This window comes from Agelaius phoeniceus, chromosome 16 (genome assembly GCF_051311805.1).
Source record: "Agelaius phoeniceus isolate bAgePho1 chromosome 16, bAgePho1.hap1, whole genome shotgun sequence".
NCBI lineage: Eukaryota > Metazoa > Chordata > Aves > Passeriformes > Icteridae > Agelaius > Agelaius phoeniceus.
Genome location: NC_135280.1, coordinates 9,749,036 through 9,769,259, shown reverse-complemented (window position 1 = coordinate 9,769,259; position 20,224 = coordinate 9,749,036). Strand labels below are relative to the sequence as shown.

The following is a 20,224-nucleotide window of genomic DNA, read 5'->3' as shown; positions in this document are numbered from 1 at the left end:
TGAAGGACTGTCTGTGTAGATGGTACTTCATGCACCAAGATTTGCACAGGGTGTGTCTTGAAGATTTTAGCTATTTTTTTTTTGCATTTAGTATGGGCAGGACTTTTCTTGAAGGATCTCTAGATTTTGCTGTTGGGCTATAGCTGCAGGTGATGTGAACATTTACATCCTGGCCAGCTTTTGTTAGAGTGTCTGCCCCCCTTGCTGTCACACTGCAAGGGTTGGGAAGACATTGTGTAGGCTGAAGAGAAAGTGGATTGATACATTTCCAAATGCAAGAGCATTAGAGACTCCAGAAGTTAGAATTGTGATAGCTTAACACAAAGATATGTTGATTTTATAGACTGTTGTTCTTCCCAAAACTCAGCATTCAGAGATTTAAGATGATGCAGAAATACAGCATATTTTGACAACAGGAGGAGTTAGAGAAGGGGATAAAGAAAAACTAGACAAAAGAGAAGACATGCAGTTAATATTTTTGCTGTTGCAGATCTCCCACACCCTAGTGTAAATGCTCAAGCATGGAATAAGAGTTTTTGCAGGATCTGAGAACTTGCCAGTTGTAGTACTGCAATATGTAAAAATGGTCGTGGGATATAAATGCCTCAAGAAAATTTCCAACTTTTGCTATCTATGCATACGATTCCAAGAGTTTTGTGACACATAAATACTTCAAAATTTTGCCAGGGTGGGAAAAATTTATAAAATCAACTGATTATGATTTTATTGTGTCTGTTATTTGGACTGCTTTTAACCTGTTTCAAAAGAAATGTAAGACAAACCCGAGAATTTAATGTTGTAAGAACGGCCAACCTGCTGTTCTCTTTTCCCTGAGTGTCAGCTTTCCAAGTGTAACACGCCTCAAGTCTGGGGCCAAAATGAAAGCAAAGTACAATACTTTTTTTATGTAATCCCCTTGATAATATGTGCTGGACAAGGCTCCAGTGCAGCCAGTCTTGCAAAGAATTCAGTGTTATTTGTGCTCAACAGACATCACAAATTGCCACAATATTTAAGCATTATTAAGCATTCTTGAGGGGAAGCAAAAGGACAAGAATACAGACAGTCATGGTTAGGATAAGAGATGTAAAAAAGAAATAAATCAGAAAATTCCAGAGGAAAAATAGAAGAAAGATAAAAGTTGAATAGAGAATCTGAGAATAAAGTAAATTCACAAGAGTTTACATTTTCACAAGAAAAAAGTGATGAAGAAACTGTAAAATGTTACTTAATTCAGAGTTAAATGATGCTGTGAGTACAGGACTCACAGATCTCCAGTGCAGCTGCACAGCTGGGACATGGCTGGGACACGGCTGGGACACGGCTGGGACACGGCTGGGACACAGCTGGGACACGGCTGGGACACGGCTGGGACACAGCTGGGACACGGCTGGGACACGGCTGGGACACGGCTGGGACACAGCTGGGACACGGCTGGGACACGGCTGGGACACGGCTGGGACACGGCTGGGACACGGCTGGGACACGGCTGGGACACCCATTCAGCCCAGGATGTTCAGAGGAGGGACAATGCCCATGTTCCACTGTGCATCCTCATGGAACTGCAGGGCTCTGTGCCAGAGCTCACATTAGAGCTGTGCTGCCTGTTTTAGGGGGCTGAAATGCAGCCTTGTCAAGTTTAGGCTCCCTGTGCCAGTTTCACTGGGAAAACTCCTGGGCTTTGGATCACTTGGGAGATGGTTTTTATGTGCTGAAATTTGGAGGTTAGCATGTTTCTGTGGACAACAGGTAACAGTCACTAAGGAGACAGAAACCAGAGCTATTACACTGAATTTACAGGTGGGAATTTTTTTCTCTTCTTGCTAATTTAATTATGTAAAATTCCAAATTTTCTGAGTTCAGGTAGATGAAATTTGAATTCACTGAACTATGAAAGTGAAGCTAAAGATATGAATAGTGATTTTAAAATAAAACCCTTCTATATTTATTGTACAAATGTGATAGGTTTAGTAGTGATTCTGAAAATTCTACCCTCAAAATGATAAACATATTCTCTGGCTCCTGGCTGAAATTCCTTAATCAGTAGTCCCAGCTTAATAGTTTCTGAAACTCTAGGCCTAGCCCATGGAAAACCTTAGCATCTCATAAACAGGAAGACTTACATGTGGTTTTACTTTGACTATTGATTGTGATCTGAACTTACATGAGAAAGGTTACATTAAAAAAGGCAAGTGAGTTCCAAAACTTTTGCCACATAGCCACTGTGTTTTCCTAAACAAAAACCAATAAAATAAGAATGGTCTAAGTGCCATTCTGAGAGCTGAGGAAGAAGCTGAGAGTGCAAGAACAAGATTGCACAGCTGACTGGAAATGCCAGCTTGGAAACAGTGTCAGCTGTTTAATAATTCCAGGCTCCTGCTCTTTGATGGGAGATGATCAAGGTGAAAGAAAAAAGAAGTAACAATGAGGAACTGAGGACCCTAGAAATGAAAACTGTGCTTTAATTTATAGATGGAAGCTCTCACAGACAGAACTAGGGTAAAATGCAAGCTGAGAAAATGGTATCTGTTTAGTCCTGATTAAAGATTCCTAGGAAGTCTGCTTTACAGATGGTGTGGATTAAGGTAATTTTATCATGCTTAAAAAAAAATGATGCTAAAATTAGTACATACACAGGCCCATTTTGACATATTGCAGCAACATCTTCTGTTTAGACAACAAATCACCATAGCAGTGCAGCAGCCCTGGTTACCCTCACTAACTTCAGGAAGAATTCATCTCTCAGCTAAGTCTTGGCCAGCCAAGCTACCCAACAGTTCTTCCCTGTTTTCAAGACGGTGACAGAGGATATTTCTTCCCTTTAATTTATTGAGGAGAAGCTTTCAAAATACAGATCAAAACTCAAATAAAAGAACCGTCAGCCTCTTTGTATTGAAGAGTCTGGGAGATGAGTTCCTAATATTTTGTACTCAAAATAAAAAATGGCACTGAAACTCACAACATTTGAGTATTTCCTTGCAAAACCTTATCAAGACGTGAATTAAGAAGGTGCAGATACTATTGGTAAGTGTATTTTCAATGCAAGAAGTGTATTTTCAATGCAAAAGTGTATTTTCAATGCAAAAGTGTATTTTCAATGCAAGTGTAAGTTCAATGCAAGAAGGTACCTCAAAGTTAACAAGGTATTACAGATTTAATTTGAAGTACATAAAAGGGTCCTAAATAGATTTGCTAATGTAAGCTACATTTGCTTCTAAAAGGTTGTGTGGTTATTCCAGAAGAACTGTCAGAGATCAAAAGCCCAGGAGAAGCTGCAGAAAGGAGCAACTTGGCAACTCTATAGCATGTGAACCCCTCCCAGGGGCTTCACCTACTGAGGGACCTGGGAACATGAGGTCTTGGTTTGGGGACAAGCAAGAAGCTGAGACACTCCCAAACTGAAGGGTGTTTGTGTTTGCTTTTTTAATAAAAAAGCACAAGTCTAGAACATCAGCAATGCCAAGATGTACAAATTCCATGACTGTTGGTCAAAGAGAGGGTTTCCATCATTCACCCAAGCCTGTGCTGTGACTGCATTCAGGCAGACCTTGGGCTCTCTAATTTCAGGGAGAAGTGGTCTCAGGACACGGGACCTCTCCCACCTTGGGGCACAGTCTGTACCTCCTGCCCCAGGAGGCACAGCTCTAACTGCCCAGCACACCTCATCTGGTGAAATGCCAAAGCACAGGGGCAGTAATGACATGCAACAACATATACTTGTGGCTGTTCTAGAGAAAAGGGGCAAATCCTGCACAGAGAAGGAAAAAGGAAAATTCCACACATATAAGCAAGAGGCAATTTCATTAAAATATTTAGCAAATAATTATTTAATTGCATGATGTAACTTTGATCTAGCATACAACACAAAGCTACAGCTTTATCACCCACAGCCTTCATTTTCACCCCATACACATCAATGCAAAAACTCCAAACCTCACTGAGAGAGCTGAGGCAGCATCTGTGAAAAACCCCAAAGCCACAGTTCCTGGAGCACCCTAATGGCCCTTGCACAAGCAATGTCTGTTCTCAAAGGCTGCTCAGCTGCCCTTTTCTGAATCATGCACTCAGGACACTTGTACTCCTCTGCACATCTCACAACATTAGTTTGAATAAGCAAAAGTCAAAACAGAAAGACTTCTTCTCATATTAAATAAATTAGAATCTAGGGCAATAGAAACCCAAAGATCTGGATTGTAAACCACACACTAAAAATAAAAATGTCTTGATATCAATTCAGCCGAATGAAAAACAAGATAATGAACAAATTTTAATCTTATTATGGGTGTATTTAATACTAAAATTTGCATCTGCAGAGAAATGTTCCCTTGGAAATTTATCATAGCTTAACCACAGATTAAAGTTAACAATTCATAATTCACACTTAAAATGCACAATAAACATTTTACCTGAAAGTGCACAGTACAGTTTTTACCAAACCTGAACACAAAAAATATTTTCTCCTTTCATGAAGGAGAAAATATTAATCTGTTGTTCCCATTAGAATCATATAAATACATGTGCAAGTCATAGATAAAGGTTTTGTAAATAGCAAATGTAAATACATTAGCATGGAATAACACTGGACCAACCCTTTTGGCAATGGCAGTTTGTACACAGTTGTATCAAAGTTCAATGTAGAATATATAATTTAACAATGCACATATTGACAAACTTTTCCCTCTTTTATGCTACACAAAATGCTAAAAGTATTATCTTCTAGGTGACAATGGCTTTACTGAGGTTATTGACAGACAGTTGATTTGGGACATAAAAATACAAGAGCAATAGGACACAAAAGAAGCCAATATTGGAAGAACTTTCAACACTTTTGGAAAACCTTGCTTAGAAAATGACTGCATTATACAAGAGGAAATATTCTTTGGTATAAAGGAACAGTGCCAATTGTGTACCCAGAATTTTCACTTTCAAGTGAAAGAGCTATCAAAACTGAGTAAAAAACAAAGCCTCTTAAAAGTATAAATAAGGCACACTCAAAATTAAGTTGCACTGTGGTACCACAGAATCTCTACCCAGTTAGACCAAAGGAAAGCACTTTGTAAAATCTAGCAAGACAGAGCTGTACTGGCTTTGGAATGGTAAAAAGTGTAACTGGTAGTGAAGTAAGCAAGCAAAATGTAGAGCATAGCATACAAATGGATTTTACTGTGACAAAGGCTTATGGTCAGGTTCTAAAATTCAGGATTTAGTCTAAATAATAGTCTAAATAAACTCCTGAGCAAAGACCACAACGTGTTTCAAATAGCTTCATCACTGTCAATCAAAAAGTGGCAGTTGCCAGAGAGTGAGACATTAAAAATGGCAAAAGCAGTGTTGTATCATGCAGCAGGTCACCCAGACCAATCAAAACACAGCACATTTTTAACTTGAACAAGACATCATAACTTTCACAAGAAAACACCTTTATCAGTTAGTCTTAGCACTTAATTCTTATGGTCTTGGTGAAAATTAGTTAATTCAGTTAGAAATTTATTTCAGTTTTCTAACTGAAATTTCTAATTTTCTAAATTTCTAATTTCAGTTAGAAATTTAGTTAATTCACTGGTATTATAGAATTGGTTGAAATGCTTTAAAAAGAATAAAAATAATTCACATTTCTCTATTAAAAATATTTTTTTTCCTCTTGAAACTTGCCTTCAGTAATAATTAACTCACATATTAAAACTGATGGAATAGCATTAGCAAGGAACAGCTGGTTATCTTAGAGGGGGCATTTATTAAAATATTTCATGTATTTGCCAAAGTACTGTGCCAGAAAAGCTTATCTGTGCTGCGTGTTGAACAATCTCATGAGTCATCTTTTGCTTTTTCCTTTGGCTAGTGCCTCTGCATAGGTCAGGTGAATAAAGTCGAAGAGTTGTGTGGCATTGGCAGCATTACCCAAAATCTTGGCTAGCTCATCCTTGGACAGCATCACCAGCTCTGCGATGCTTTTAACGTGGGTCATTAAGGCACGGCAGTTCTTTGCATTAACCCCTGGCATTTTCAGCAGGAAGTCCTGAGGCCCAGGGTTGTACTTGTCTGACTCGGGGAGAATTTCGGAGTCTGCGGTGACGGCCATCGCCGTTTCTGCGTCGGGTTGGGGATGGTTTTGTTTCAACTCTTCAAAGACTTCAGCAGTAGCGTGGGGAGAGGGACACCACAGGATTCGTAACTTTGGGAAGTGCAGTGTGAGAAGGGTTAGTTTAGAAGTAACATCATTGCTGGAAATTTCTGGCTGTAAAGAGCCCCGTGGGATCAAGGAGAAGGATTTGTTGGGGTCAAATTCAATGAGGAGAACTGGCCGCTTGTAGTAGCGGCACATGGCCACGCACTGCGCGTACAGCCTGCCGTTGTTCAGGGAGCCGATCAGATCGCTGATGCTCTTCCGCTCCACGCAGATGTCGGGGGTTAGAATATAATCCCCAACCTCCAAAGTCACGGGCTCGATGTCGATCCCACGGCGATGGATCAGCGATGGAAGCTCGCTACGGAATTCCCGCATGTCCACGATTATGGTTTGCTGGACACCCTTCTGTTCCTGTCCACCTGAAGAGCAAAATGAACACAGTTATCCCCGTACATCCTGCTCTGCTTGTTTTCCTGTGTCTTGGATGGACTTCTCCTCTTAAGTTATACCTCAAATTCAGCAATACAATAAATAAAGACTTCATTTGATTTTTAACTGTTAGAGAAAAAAATTACTTGCCTAAATATATACTATAGTTTATGGAGCGTGCTCTGCAACTTGGTAGAACTACCATGCTACTTGCTGAAAGCTTGTATAGGTGACAATGAAGGAGATTAAACTGTAGATGAAAATTATTTAAATGAATCAGGGAAATCTTTAAAAGGCTGCCTGCAAAACAAGATAATGAAGCTGATCCCTTTTATTTCCAGCTGTTTCCCACAGAAATACAGCACTTTATTGTGGGAATTACGTGCTGCGCTCTACAGATCTGCAGGACACATAAAAAGACTGCAGCACCAAGGCCACAAAAGATGTAATAGCAAAGATTAGAGAGCATATGGCAAAGGAGAGCAGGATTACAGAAACAACAGTAAAGAAAAACAGGCAGAGGCATAGCATACTCTCAGAGGAAAAGAACAAAAATATGGCTAGAATTGCAACAAAAGAAAAAGGACTACAAAGAAAGCGATCACACCCATAATGTGCAGTTGTTTACCCAGGCAGCATGTTTTGTCAAGATGAAAAGAAATCCCCATCATTTACTAACTCAAGGACAACACTGCCTTTGACCATCTGTAGACTTCAGTTTCTATGTTTTAATTTATCTTCCTACAAGCAGCACTAGGCAGCCTCATAACCAAGAATGGACAAGGAGCAATCCAAATAGTATCCATCTTAATGGTCAAATACTTCATTAACCTGTACTTTCAAAGGAACCCCCAGTTCATTGTCACTGGGAAATAATGTTTCTTTAGCATGAAGCCAATGTACAGCGTGTCTCTGCCCCAGGCACTTTGAGGGAGATTTAAGGTGCAATAGTTCAGGGACTTTTGGAAAGCTCTGGGCTGCAGGGCTGACCTAGGAGCTGCTCACCTGCTTTGCGTGTGTCAGCAGAGGCAGAGGCAGGTCTGGCATCTCTGAGGAGGTCTAAGTTTGTTTCATCTCTTCCTTCTCTTTCTTCAGGAACAACCATGCTGGCCTTCTCTCTAAGGAACCACAAACACACACACACTAAAAACTGCAAATACAGGAGTAAAGAAGATTGAAATATTTCAATACCCTTCATCCAGATGTAAAATTATATATAATTTAATACTAAATGCAAGCCCGATCAGAAATGCAATTTTCTCAGTTTTTTTAGTTTTTTCCTTTTACAAAGGAACTAATGGCTAGTAAAAGCACTGAAACCTGCTGAGAATGCACTGTCAGTAAAATTACTGTCTTATGCAGTCTGAGGAAATGTTTTGTTTCCCCAACTGACTTAGGTTATAAGAGCTTTAGGAACTATCTTACAAGAAATGTTACCTGCAAAAACACAATTACACAAATGAACTTCATAGACAATTAGGACCAAATTCAAGTGACGCTGATTAGCCTTTATGTTAATATTAAATCCTGCTAAAATTAATAAGCAAAATAGCAGGTGCTTTGAAAAGGAAAGTTTTGACTTTTTGGTGACTCTCAATAGGAAAGTAGTCTTTACATCTGACAAAGAATTGAATTAAAAGTTTATTTAAAGCCTTCACACAGTTAAGAACTTCACTCTATTTAAAATGCCAGCATATTACATTATACAGGGGAATTACATGAGACACTAATTCTAAAGGCAGTTACACTGGGTTACCGAATGAGTTTTTCGAAGGCCTCCTTCTCCTTCCTCAGAGCTGTGAGGTAGCGCTGCTCTTCCGTGGAGCCCCCATATATGAGGAAATAAACTCTGTAGGTATAAAAGAGAAAAACAAAAGAGGTCACAAAACTTTGTATTAAGTTAAAAAAATTCACAACCAATAAATTTAAGGTTAGTAGCAGTAAATGCCTGACTAGTTAATAGCATATTAAATTTTAAGTTTTCTATGTTTTTAATCAGTATGTGAGATTTATTCATAAAACTGAGTTTTGCAATTTCCAGGTGTATTAAATACATATACCCAATGTGGTGATCTTTCTGTCAGTTGCTATAACTGCAAATACTAATTTTCTTTATTGTGTTTCCTTTACTTGCTTCTCTGTTACAGTTTCTGAATCACTGGTCTTCAGCATGATGAACATCAGGAAATGTGAAAATTAATTAAACCCAAAATGAATCCTTTTCTTTAAAAATCGTATCTTCAGAGATGGTTTAAAATGAGACTACTCCACCTGAAAATGATCTACTGCCACTAAAATCATTGAAGCAGAGATCTTGAAATTGTTTCTTTTTTTTAACAGATATGTTTCTGCTGTTAAGGGACTAAATACCTGCTGCAAAGTAAAAATTATCTTTTGGTTACACCAGACATTCTGCTTTTGTTTAAACTGAAGTGCTCAACAGGAACTGGAAGGTAGCTAATGAAAATGAACAGCAGCATGTTCTGCATTGACTGCTGACAGTGCACTTCCAATTTTTTCTTTTCATACTAGAATTACCCTGGCCAAGTCAACTTGCCTCAAAGGCTTCCCGGGCCTGCTTGCCTTGTAGATTTCCAGCTGCCGAACAAAAGTGAGTTCTGCATCGTACAGCACAACATATCTGGGTTCCACTTCGTGCAGCACCCGAGTGAGCGCGTAGGGATCCCCACAGCCCTGCAGCGGGTGGATAATTGTCAGTGGGTCCTTGAAAATCCCATAGTAACAATCTGAGGGCAAGCTGAAATCAAAATCTTCAGCAATGGTCTCTTCAATGTTGCCTTCTTGGCTACTACTTAATTCTTTGTTGTCTTCCACCTCCACCTCCTCTCTCTTTTCCTCCTCAGTTTTCCCTATCATTTGGATTAGAGTCCGGTCTTGCTGCTTCTTCTGTTTATTTTGTTTTGAAGAAGCTGTCAGTTTGGCTTTTTTGGCTTGAGGCCCTGTGTCTGCTTTGGCATTTCCTTTGGACTTCGTGGCTTTTCTGTCCTTAACCCACACTTCTGCAGCTTTCTCGTCCTTTCCGAAGGTTTTGTTATAAAGTCTTGTTAAGAAAGCTTCTGCTCCAGTAATAATACACTCCCTGAGCTGTGCACAGGCTCGGTCATCACTGGCACAGATGAGCACTTGCCCTGCAGTCAAGAAACAATCCCATGTTTACAGCCTGTAATGCTGTGCTTCTTACCCAGCTAAAGCACCTCCCCAGCCAATGGCTTGCACTGATCCAAGCCCTGTGCCTGCCAAATGCCTTCACATTCGGCTGCCACAGCTGCTCTGGACTTGGAGAGAATCTAAATTGCATGGCTTTTTGTACCAAAAAAAATTAGAGTAGATTAATGGAAGTTCAACATTCCTTTTTCTTACAATATCTAAATTCATAAAGTTTTCCATCTGACCATTGGAAATGAGGCAGATCCAGTGCATGTTGAAACATACTCAACCAACTACTCATTTTTAAGATGTGGAATAAGAGAGAACTTAATTTAGACCATTCTAATTTGTCAGCTGTGTTAGAGAGTCTACAAAACACATGTTTCACACAGTATTATTGACATTGGTGAATAACAATTCTCTGCAAGCTGACTCAGATAAACTCCTACAACACTGGGAGAGAGAGCCAGTTCTTACCCAGAGTCAGAACACTGTGGGTGGGAGAAAAGAGCACTTTTTTACCCTTACTATTTCCTAAAATAAAACTTGCTAAATTTTAAGGGAATGAAAAGCCCTAAAATAGGAAAGGCAGCAAAGCAGTTAGACTCTCTTCCTTGCCTCCTAATCTCTACCTCATTTATATGCAACCCATGCAAAGCAAATTTTCAGGTGCATGAGAAGAATGTGCAAGTTAGAAAGGGTGTAAGACAGAACCCCTACTTTTGTTTTGAACCCAAACTTCAGAAATGAGTGAATGGTGCTTTGATCATTATAAATCTCCATGTCTGTTTTATTTGGCTTGGAACTAAGGTATCAGTAGATTACTGAAATGTAACCTAAAATGTTTTTTCAGAATAATGAAGGTTCTTTCCTAAAAAGTATTGCATTGTAGGAACAGCATTTCTCTTTTAGAGCAAGACCTACTAAGAGTTTAATTTTACATAGTTTATGTACATAATGTACAAAAATTCCTCATCTTGAGGCCACAAATTACTAAATTTAAACCAGCTCTTTGATAAAACTACAGAAAAGGGTTAGTTCCTTCTCTCCAAGGTCAAGCAGAAGTACAAACCAGTAGAATTCCTGGAAAACTTGCATAATTTAGTATTCTCTCACCTGGACCGCCAAGGTTGTCACTGTTCTTATTCTCATTTTCAATCTCTTTCAGTACTTCTCTCAGAGCTTCCCATTTTGGGTTACTTTCTAGAACCAATTCCCTTTTCAGTTCTGAAACAAAGTAAGATTGAACATAGCAGCTCTTGCAGGCAAAATATCCTTCAGACTTTAAATCAGTGGTTAGATGTCATTAGTGTGATGGCTGTTGGCATATATGATATTCAACAGCCTACATATGCAACTTGTTATGCTAATGAGGTGGAGAACACTCTTAAATTTAAAAATGGAGATAAATGCTTTTGTGAAGCAAAACAGTGAAGTATTCACTCATTCTTCAATTCTGAAACTCCTGAATATATTTTTTTAATAAAAGCAACCACAGCCTCCTACTCTTTCACATAAGATAATAAAGATGAAGCTAAACATCAATGTAATGCAAGAACAATTTCACAAAAGCTCTTCCAGTGATCAGCTGAGCAAGCTTAGGAGAATCCCTACTCTGTGACTCTTTTACGTTGTTTATCATATGCTTTGGGAACTTAAATTGTATCTCAATTTATCCCAGCTAACAGACTGAGATCCTGAGCTGTGGAAGTTCATGCAGGGAACCAGAGTACAAGTAATAATATGCAAAGCACTTGGAATCGTGTGACACTCTTAAACTTAAAATTAGGAATGATCAGTACCATTTTCCTTCTTTACATCACGTTTTTCAGAGCCTGAGCCTTTGCCTTTCTGATTCAGTTTCTCATCTGCAATGCGATAAACTCGAGCTCGAGCATTCACAAACATTGAAGTACTGGAGTCCAGGAACAGCCAGCCTGCAGAGGAAATGAGAAGGAAGCAGTAGTACGTAGTTTGACATCTGCAATGTGCATGTGTTCCAACCCTCTGCAATAAAAGATCCAGATCTTCAGCTGGAATACCTGCCCTACCTGCTTGCTGTGTAATCACCAGCTTAATAAAAGACAAAAATGTGATGCAAATCTCACTCTGTTAAGTAACAGCAGTTAAGTGGGAAGATGAAAGAATTATCTGTCAATAAAAACCTACGTCCTTATGGCTGGTTGTGTAAAACCTAATTAGATACTTTCATATGTTTGGGAATGATAATTAAAAACATCAACATTGCACCGTTTCATGCATTAACTTGTATGGTTATTCCATGTTTACCTGAATTCTCACCAAAAGCTTTTTCACTTGCTTTCAGTGACTCCAGGAGATTAAGGAAAGTGACACAATCATACTGGGTTAGATACAGTAGCAAAGTACGGAGGATCTTCAAATCCTGCACCAAAGACTTTGTCTTAGCTCCAAGCTGATGCCAGAGAGGATCTAAATAGTGGCGGATTGTCTGGAAATTAAAATTGGAAAGTTTGGAGTGTCAAACATACAGCACTGCATTATAGCTTCTAACAAGCTGAGAATCCACTTTAACTTTACAGGCTCTGGTTTCCCAAAGTTATTGCAGACACCAAAATAAATATGTACTGGTGAGATGTTTGCTAAAATATGGTAACTTATATCAAAACAAAGTTAACATAATATAGATGTCTTTATGAAACACATTTCAGCAATTAGCAGACACATACAATTTAATGCTTTCAATACATTTTTTCCTCACCATCTAATAATAAAATATTGGTGAAATTATAAAAAAACACCCTTGTTTTACTGGTACTGGACTGTTGTATTTAGTATCTAGTGTCCTTTACTTAGGTACAGAAAAAACCATTATAATGTCATTTAGTTTCCAAAATCAAGATAGGTACCATGAAGATGTGCAACTTATAGACCCCAAGAAAGAACCTTCAAATATTTAAAAGTACAGAAGGCCTTCCATACAGATTAAATCAGTTAACCAATAACTGTGTTGCACTATGACAGTTGATTTCACCCTAACAAAAGCATATGTGTGCCACACATTGCAGATCTGTCAAAAATAACAGTGAACCCAAAGTTATTGACATACATAATGATTAATGATACAGCAGATGCCTGCATGTGCATATTGTCTAGTACATACAGTGCTTCTTCTACTAGAGAGAATAAAAAACACAAGCAAGAAATTCAAAAGGAAAAAGGGAGAGTACGTGTATGGCAATTACTGATACTTCTCTCCAAAGTATTCTGAGCTGAAGTTGCAGCTGTCTTTTTAATAACAGCAGCAACAATTATCATTATAACCATGAATTGAGGTGTTCTTACTCTTGGGACTTTGGAAATGAAGGAAGAACAATAACACCAATACATCAAAAACCCTACTGGCAACTGTCACATCACCATTACATCCCCTTGTACCAGTAATAAACATGTCATGGGAGAACACTCAGCTGCTGCTGGTTATTTATTTTGCAAATAACATTTCTGTCTGCATGGCAGGCACTTTGGAGATCTATATCCTGTTACTTAGACACTGCAGAACAATCAAAATTGTTACCTTGTCAAAAGGTTTAGCAATAGCATTCTCTAAAGATAGATCTTCTACTTCAAGAGCTGGGTTGTAACGTTTCAGTTCCTTCAGACATGCATTCAGAATGTCCAGGATTGCAGTCTGGATAGCAAGCATAGCAGGGGTCATTGCCACGTGAATTTCCACCACTTCAGGTTTATGCTTCTCTAAAAACGAGTGCACTGCTATATGAAATCTAGGAGAAAAACAGCTTCTTAAGATTCACATGGATAGTTTTGACTTAGAATTATTCAAAAGTTTGTACAAACTACAATTACAATTATTTAAAATGTAAACAACTAAGTTAATTCCAAAGTAATTTTCTACTGATGTGAAGACTGCAATCTTATGAACAGCCCTGGAAAACCATCTGTTCCACAATTATGACTGTAGTCATTCTAGTCATGTGAGCCTACAGTGCTGGTGAATGATCCATGGAAAATTACTGCACTGGATTCTGCATCATCATCACACATAACAAATATTAAAATTAGCCCCAAAAAATCATATCAGGGAGAAACTGGAAGAGGTTCATTGCAATGCCAACCTGCAGGTCCTTGTTGGAAGCCTGTCCTTGGAGCCACTCCAGCAGCACAGATCCAGGGATGCCACCTGACTGTTCCTGACAGGAGGAGGCTCAGAGAACCCCATGGCTGCTGACCTCTACAACTCCATGGACATTTCCCTTACTGCAGCCTGCAGCCCCAGGTCTTTTCATGGAAGTCAAGGAAGGAAATCTAGAGAGCTTCTACTCAACCTTTCCTAGCCCAGGTATGTCCACTGCTACTTCCCTGGGATACTGAAAGACTGTTAAGGAATTTACAATGCAGAGGAGCCATTCCTTAAGAAGGAGGGAAACACATTCCAGCCTGGACCAATGGAACAAATGGGCAGAGCTCCTGCCCAGGGCAAAAGCACTGACTGAGTCATCAGAGTGTTCAGCTCCTTTTGTGGATCTGCTCCTGGAAGACTCCGTGCATGCTGCATTTTGGCAATTAGTTTTTTAACAGTCACCAAAAAATGTTCTTCATACACAGCACAGGTGTGTAAGAAGATTGGAATAATCTGACATGTAGAAAGAGATGCATGGAGTTTCAGAACAGCTGGAAACAAACATGTCCATGAATAGCAGAACTGAGAGACTGGTCTGCTGTAATTTCATGGCTTAGGTACTCTTGTTTAGTAAGAGAAGTTTTTCTTAAACTGTAAAGAATGTCACTTTTTGCTGTGATTTCTGTTGACTAACAGGAGAGCTCTGCCGTAAGGTTCATTCCTTTAATACAGTCAATTGGAGTCCATTTTCAAAAATACTCTCAGAAATTCAGCATCTTTAAAACTACTTCTGTCAAAATCTGAAAAAATTTTGTTTGGGAATAGAGGAGGGAACACAGATTAGCAGTGTGACTGCATACACCTCATTTCCTTGGGAAGCCACTGTAACATCCTTCATCTTTCCTCTAAGTTTAACTCTCCAGTGAAGTAAAGACCTGCCTCACCTTGGCCACAGATAAAGCTTCCCAACAAAAAGATTCTTCATCACTCTTTCCACATGACAAAAGCCAGTGTTAAATGCAACTGCATTATCTGTAAAAGCTTTGATGAAGCCTTGCTTGTTCTTCTGGCGATAAAGTCGCAAGATGAACGCCTCCTGACAGGACTCAATGATTCTGTGTGCTTTGTACACCAAAATACCTGGTGAGAGAGAAAAAAAATAATCACGTTTTAAAAAAAAATAAAAATACAGAAAGGTCCAGGTTTGTACAGATTTTCCTCACAACTGTCTTATTCTTCTACTGTTGTTTAAATACAGGAATTTAAGTCATCTAAAATGAAGGTTGAACAAACTTTCTGGGGTTGAAACAAGTGACTGCTCAGTTTCAGTACCATGGAATTGCCAAATAACAGAACTGGGTTAATAATGCATTTTTAACAGGAAAAAAAAAAAGCTTGTGAATGAGTGGCAGGATTTACTAGCTAGGAAAATTCTCTACTCCTGAGGCATAACTTGAACTTGAGTCTTTTAAAAGCAGGAAAAGCAGATGCATGACATAACACATTGTTACAACAAAGCAAGTTTGATGTGTTCAAGGCTGTGATAGTTGAATTCTTTTGTTTAGAGAAATTCTGGAATTACAGACGTGTCAAGTAACTTTTTCAACTGTTACTTGAACTGGTAACAGTTCAAGTGTTTACATAATCAAAGAACTTCTGAAAACATTTATTTTGCTTTTCTCTCCCATATTCACACTCAAGGACAGCAAGTATTAACAAATATATGAGTACCCCACCAGTTTTCTTCATGGCTATGGGTGCAGTAGGAATAAAAGACTTATCAAGCACATTTCAATAAAGAGAAATGAAACAAGAGTTTAATTTAATTATGTGGTTGAGGCAAACATTTCTGGAGTTCAGAGTTCACTCAGCCAAGACCTGCTAAACCAAGGCTTGTTTTTTCCTCATGCTAATCATGTTAAACAGAACATTGCATTATTTTCCTTCTCCCCCTCTTGAATTCAGGCCCATGTGGTATCTGTTCACAGCTTCCCAGGGAATCATAAATGCCTTTCTAAAATGGAAGCAAAGGACATCAAACACCACAGGTTTTATCTTGTGCCTACAGAAGCTAATAAACTTACAGAGCATTTAATTTCTGTAACAAGTCTCCCCAAGTCAGCACGCAGCCATTGGTTTTAATATGCCTTTGCTTGCTAAATGAAAAAGCATCCAGAAAATAGACTTCCATACAACTGCTCATCTTTTATAATTAAGTCCTGAAATAATCCACTACAAGGTCTTTTTCTATCTAGATATTGTTAGACCTGTCCTATGAAGCAAATTTTCCCATACATAATAATGATCATCTCTGAACACCTTCCAAATTTTTCAAGATGTGACCCCAGATGGACAGGACAGGAAAGATAGAATTTCTAACAGGTCAGTAAGACTGTGTTTATTGTAATACCTTCCTGCTTAGGAGGGGAGTTCACACCTGCTCTGTAAGCCTTGGTAGAAACAACTTGCCACTTTTTACTACACTAACTTGCATCAGTTTCACTGTGCTGTCAAGCACATAATTTCTACTCAGCTAAAACCACCAGGAATATTTCTGCTTTACTGCAATGATAATTTCTTACCTTCATTTAGCTGGATTTATGAGTTCCTCAGATGTTATTTCACGCTGATTTTACAAATGACATTTTTAACACCTAGAAAGGCTTTTGCTGTTATCTCCTCATGAAACACTACTACAAACAAGATTTTGCTGTACAATCTCACACACGGACAAGGCACACAGACCCAGGTGTTGGGAGGCTGAGAATGAAGCCACCACTCGATTGCAGCTGCTCTCATACCGACCTCTGGTGGCAATGCAAAACCTGTCACAGCTCTGTGGCAATAAAGGACAGCACCAGTTTTAAAACTTTACAGTATTTCTTCTTTTATTTTTTTTTCCTTCTTCTTTGGTAGGGTAGAAAGGTAAAGAGAAAGGAGTCAAGGGAAAAAGAGAAATTACCACAGGTTGCCCAGAAAACCTATTCACTTCTTTTGAATTTAGAAATCTGGTGTTGACTCCAGCCTAAAAGTGTTCAAAAGGTTTTACAGTAGAACTTCCTGTAGCTTGACTGAAAGGAAGGAGGTACAGCTTCTGAAGCAGAAACTCACATTCTTCCAAGCATACAATATTCAGCTATGTTTAATCATTAAGATGTTAACACTTAGAAAATAGTAAAATATTCTTAAATCCCTGGCTCTTAGAGCTCTCTTTTTCCAGCTCTCCAGGCTATAACAGGGTTTCCACGTTAGACAGGAACATAAAAACAAGAGTGGCTGAGGGGAAGGGGAACAGAGAAGGGTAGCTCTCACATCTTCCATGTATAGCTTCTATATAACTACAAAAAAAGGTTGCAAGCTATTCTCCAAATCTTTACAATTACAGTAACAGCATTACTTGGAAATATTGCTATGTGCATAGTACCCAAGTCAATACAAAGGTATGTTTTTATGAGAAGTCATCAGGAGTAATTTGTTAATTCAAAAATATAGGTAGTGTGCATGGCTCATAAAGTGTGACATCTAAAATCTGTTTTTTAATGACAGGCCAGTGTCCAATAGATCCCAGGACATTATAGGACATGATTTCACCAAGTGCAATCATTCTTCTTTGAAAGCCTTTCTAAAGTGTATGATTAAATAAAGCTAATGAGTTGAAAGGAAAAAAAAAAAGGAACAAAAGAACTACATATTTGCTCCTTTCACCTCAGTCTTGGTGGGGGGGGAAGGACTAGTTCTTCAACCTCAATAGTAGTTAGTATTCTGTTAGTAGAATTCTTCATATAGAATTTTTTTAAGCTTTGTGTATTTTCAAACAGAACACTCTCACCTTTATTTCATTATGCTCTTACCAGTAATGAGATTGGCAGGAATTCTGTCAGTAAGGAAATCGACCACAAGGATCCGACTGGTTGCAAAGATGACTCCTCCTTGTGTATAAAATTCATATCGAGTATTATTTGCAATTTCATTGGTAACGCGTCGAGGGAGATGAACAACTCCATCTGACCTCAGCTGATCAATAAAATACTCCTAAACCAAACACAATAAAAACACAAGACATTATTGTGGTATCCAGAGAAAGGGATCCATAAAGCACCTTTATTTCACTCTGGTAATTTTATACCTTTATTATACTCTGGTAATTTTGAGGAGCTCTCAAAAACAGATTAAGACATGATAGTATAACATACTAGAAGAAGTCAGAATTATTATGATTTTTTCTTTGACATACTTTCTTCAGTTTCAAACTCATCTAGGTGATTTAAAAAAATCTACATAGTCAATAGTAACTGGACAATACTTACATAAAAATGAGCAACTGACACTTCAAGGAGCTTACATTTTCTTATATTTCAATATCTTATTTTCAGAGAAAATGCAATTTTAATACTGCCTTAAGAACAGAGAACTGGGAAGAAATCATCTTTTAGTGCTATCAGCTCATTAGTGTTACTAGGACTTCATTGTGCTGCAGGAGTAGAAATCCAACTGCCCCAATCCCGAATGTGTGTGGTTTGTCAGCTTCCCCAGGACCTGGGGGTGGACAACAAGCTGTCCCTGAGCCAGCAGTGCCTTGTGGCCAAGAACTCCTGGAAGATCCTGGGGTGCATCAGGAAGAGCATTGCCAGCAGGTCGGGGAGGTGACCCTGCCCCTCTGCTCAGCCCTGCTGGGGCACATCTGGAGTGCTGGGTCCAGTTCTGGGCACCTCAGGACAAAAGGGACACGGAGCTGCGGGAGCAGAGGGTGACAAAGAGAAGGAGGGGACTGGAGCCTCTCTCTTGTGAGGAAAGGCTGAAGGAGCTGGGGCTGTTGAGCCTCCAGAGGAGATGGCTGAGAGGAGCCCTCAGCAGTGCCTGTCAGTGTGAGCAGGGAGGGCTCAGAGCAGGGACCGGGCTCTGCTCCCTGGCCCAGCAGTGGCACAGGAGGAACGGGCAGGAACTGATGCCCGGGAAGTTCCACCTGAGCACGAACTTCTTCCCTGAGAGTGCCCGAGCCCTGGGACTGATTGTCCAGACAGGCTGTGGAGGCTCCCTCACTGCAGATATTCCAGAACCGTCTGGACACAATCCTGTGCTGTGTGCCTGAGCGACCTCAGGCCTGAATGACCCTGCCTGAGCAGGGAAGCGGGATCGGAGTAGCCACTGTGCTCCCTACCAGCCTGACCGTTCCGTGGTTCTGTGCCGGGGCCGGTGCACAGCGCCCGGCCCGCGCCCCGCGCTGCCCTCACCGGAGCCCGCACACCCTCCCGCCAGACCGGGGAGCCGCTCTGCCGGCCGGGGCAGCCACAGAGCCGCCGGCCAACCCCGGGACGCGCCCGCCGCAGCCGGGAGGGGAAGGGGCGGGCGCTGGCAGCTGCCCTCACCTCCTCGGCGGGGCTGGTGTTGAGCACGAGCACGAGGCTGGCGGGCTCGCAGTAGAGGCGGAGGAAGCGCAGCAGCAGGCGGTCGATGCCGAGCCCGCGGGCGCACACGACGAGCCCGTCGCGGTGGAAGAGCTCCAGGAAGATCTGGCTCTCGTGCTCCAGCAGCGCCGCCATCGCGGCACCGCTCCCGCGCACGCGCGCGCGCGCTCCCCGACAGCGCCCCCTGGCGGGCACGCGCGCGGTCCTCCAGGCGGGCGGGTTCCCGGGGCGCGAGGACAGCGGGGTTCCCTCAGGGAAATGTTCGTCCCCTCACGGATCCCACCGCGGGCCGGGACGGGACCCTACACACGGGCTCCCACTGCGGCCAGATGAGCCTCCGCTTCTCTCCGTGCAGGGAGTGCGTGCCGAGTGGAAATGCGAGGTAGCCGGTCCTCTCCAAGCCTTTGTGTTTGGGTTAGATACGAGGAAAAGGTTTTTCATCCATAGGGTGGGCACTGAACAGGCCCCCCAGGGCAGTGGGCACGGCCCCAAAGCTGACAGTGCTTCAGGAGCGTTTGGACACCGTTCTCAGGCACAGGGCGGGATTGTTAGAGTGTCCTGTGCAGGACCAGGATCCATGGTTCTTATGGGTCCTTCCTACTCAGAATATTCTGTGATTCCATTATTCTTTCCTGGGTAGTTGCATTTTTTAAGCACCAAACCCAAACTCTCCTGGGCATTCCTCTCACAAGTTTCCGTGGTGCCCGCCCCTGTCAGTGCGCACAATGCGGTTTGTGCGCAGAGGGTGAAGGCGCTCCTCAGAGCTGCTTTCAGAAACAGCTGGAAATGCAGGGCACTTCTCAGACTTCCCCTGCAATTCAGCCGAGCATCATCACAGAGATCACAGAAGGGTTTGGGATGGAAAGGACCCTCACGTCTCCCCGTTCCACGCCCTGCCGTGGCACGGACACCTCCCCGCGGCCCAGGCCGCTCGGAGCCCCCAGGGATGGGTCACGGTCCCGCTCTGGAAAGGGA

General features: G+C 41.0%; 1 protein-coding gene across 1 annotated transcript; it reads right to left on the bottom strand.

Moving 5' to 3' along the window:
• Positions 1-3,809: 3,809 nt before the first annotated feature.
• ERCC4 (ERCC excision repair 4, endonuclease catalytic subunit) lies at positions 3,810-19,409 on the bottom strand. Its single transcript, XM_054643881.2, has 11 exons — positions 19,211-19,409; positions 17,696-17,876; positions 14,789-14,984; positions 13,281-13,488; positions 12,014-12,194; positions 11,527-11,661; positions 10,841-10,951; positions 9,114-9,705; positions 8,313-8,405; positions 7,562-7,674; positions 3,810-6,546 (listed from the first exon to the last, which is right to left on the bottom strand). The coding sequence occupies exons 1-11, from the start codon at positions 19,382-19,384 to the stop codon at positions 5,813-5,815; spliced, it is 2,718 nt and encodes a 905-aa protein (XP_054499856.2). The 5' UTR covers positions 19,385-19,409; the 3' UTR covers positions 3,810-5,812.
• Between the last annotated feature and the right edge of the window lie 815 nt (positions 19,410-20,224).

Bases quoted from the DNA above. Each gene is read 5' to 3' on its own strand.
- ERCC4 (XM_054643881.2), bottom strand. From the start codon at position 19,384: ATGGCGGCGCTGCTGGAGCACGAGAGCCAGATCTTCCTGGAGCTCTTC. The intron at 12,195-13,280 runs GTAACAATTTTG...TTTAATTTCCAG, and splicing joins TTGCTAAACCTTTTGACAAG to ACAATCCGCCACTATTTAGA. The intron at 9,706-10,840 runs GTGAGAGAATAC...TCTTGACTGCAG, and splicing joins TGACAACCTTGGCGGTCCAG to GGCAAGTGCTCATCTGTGCC.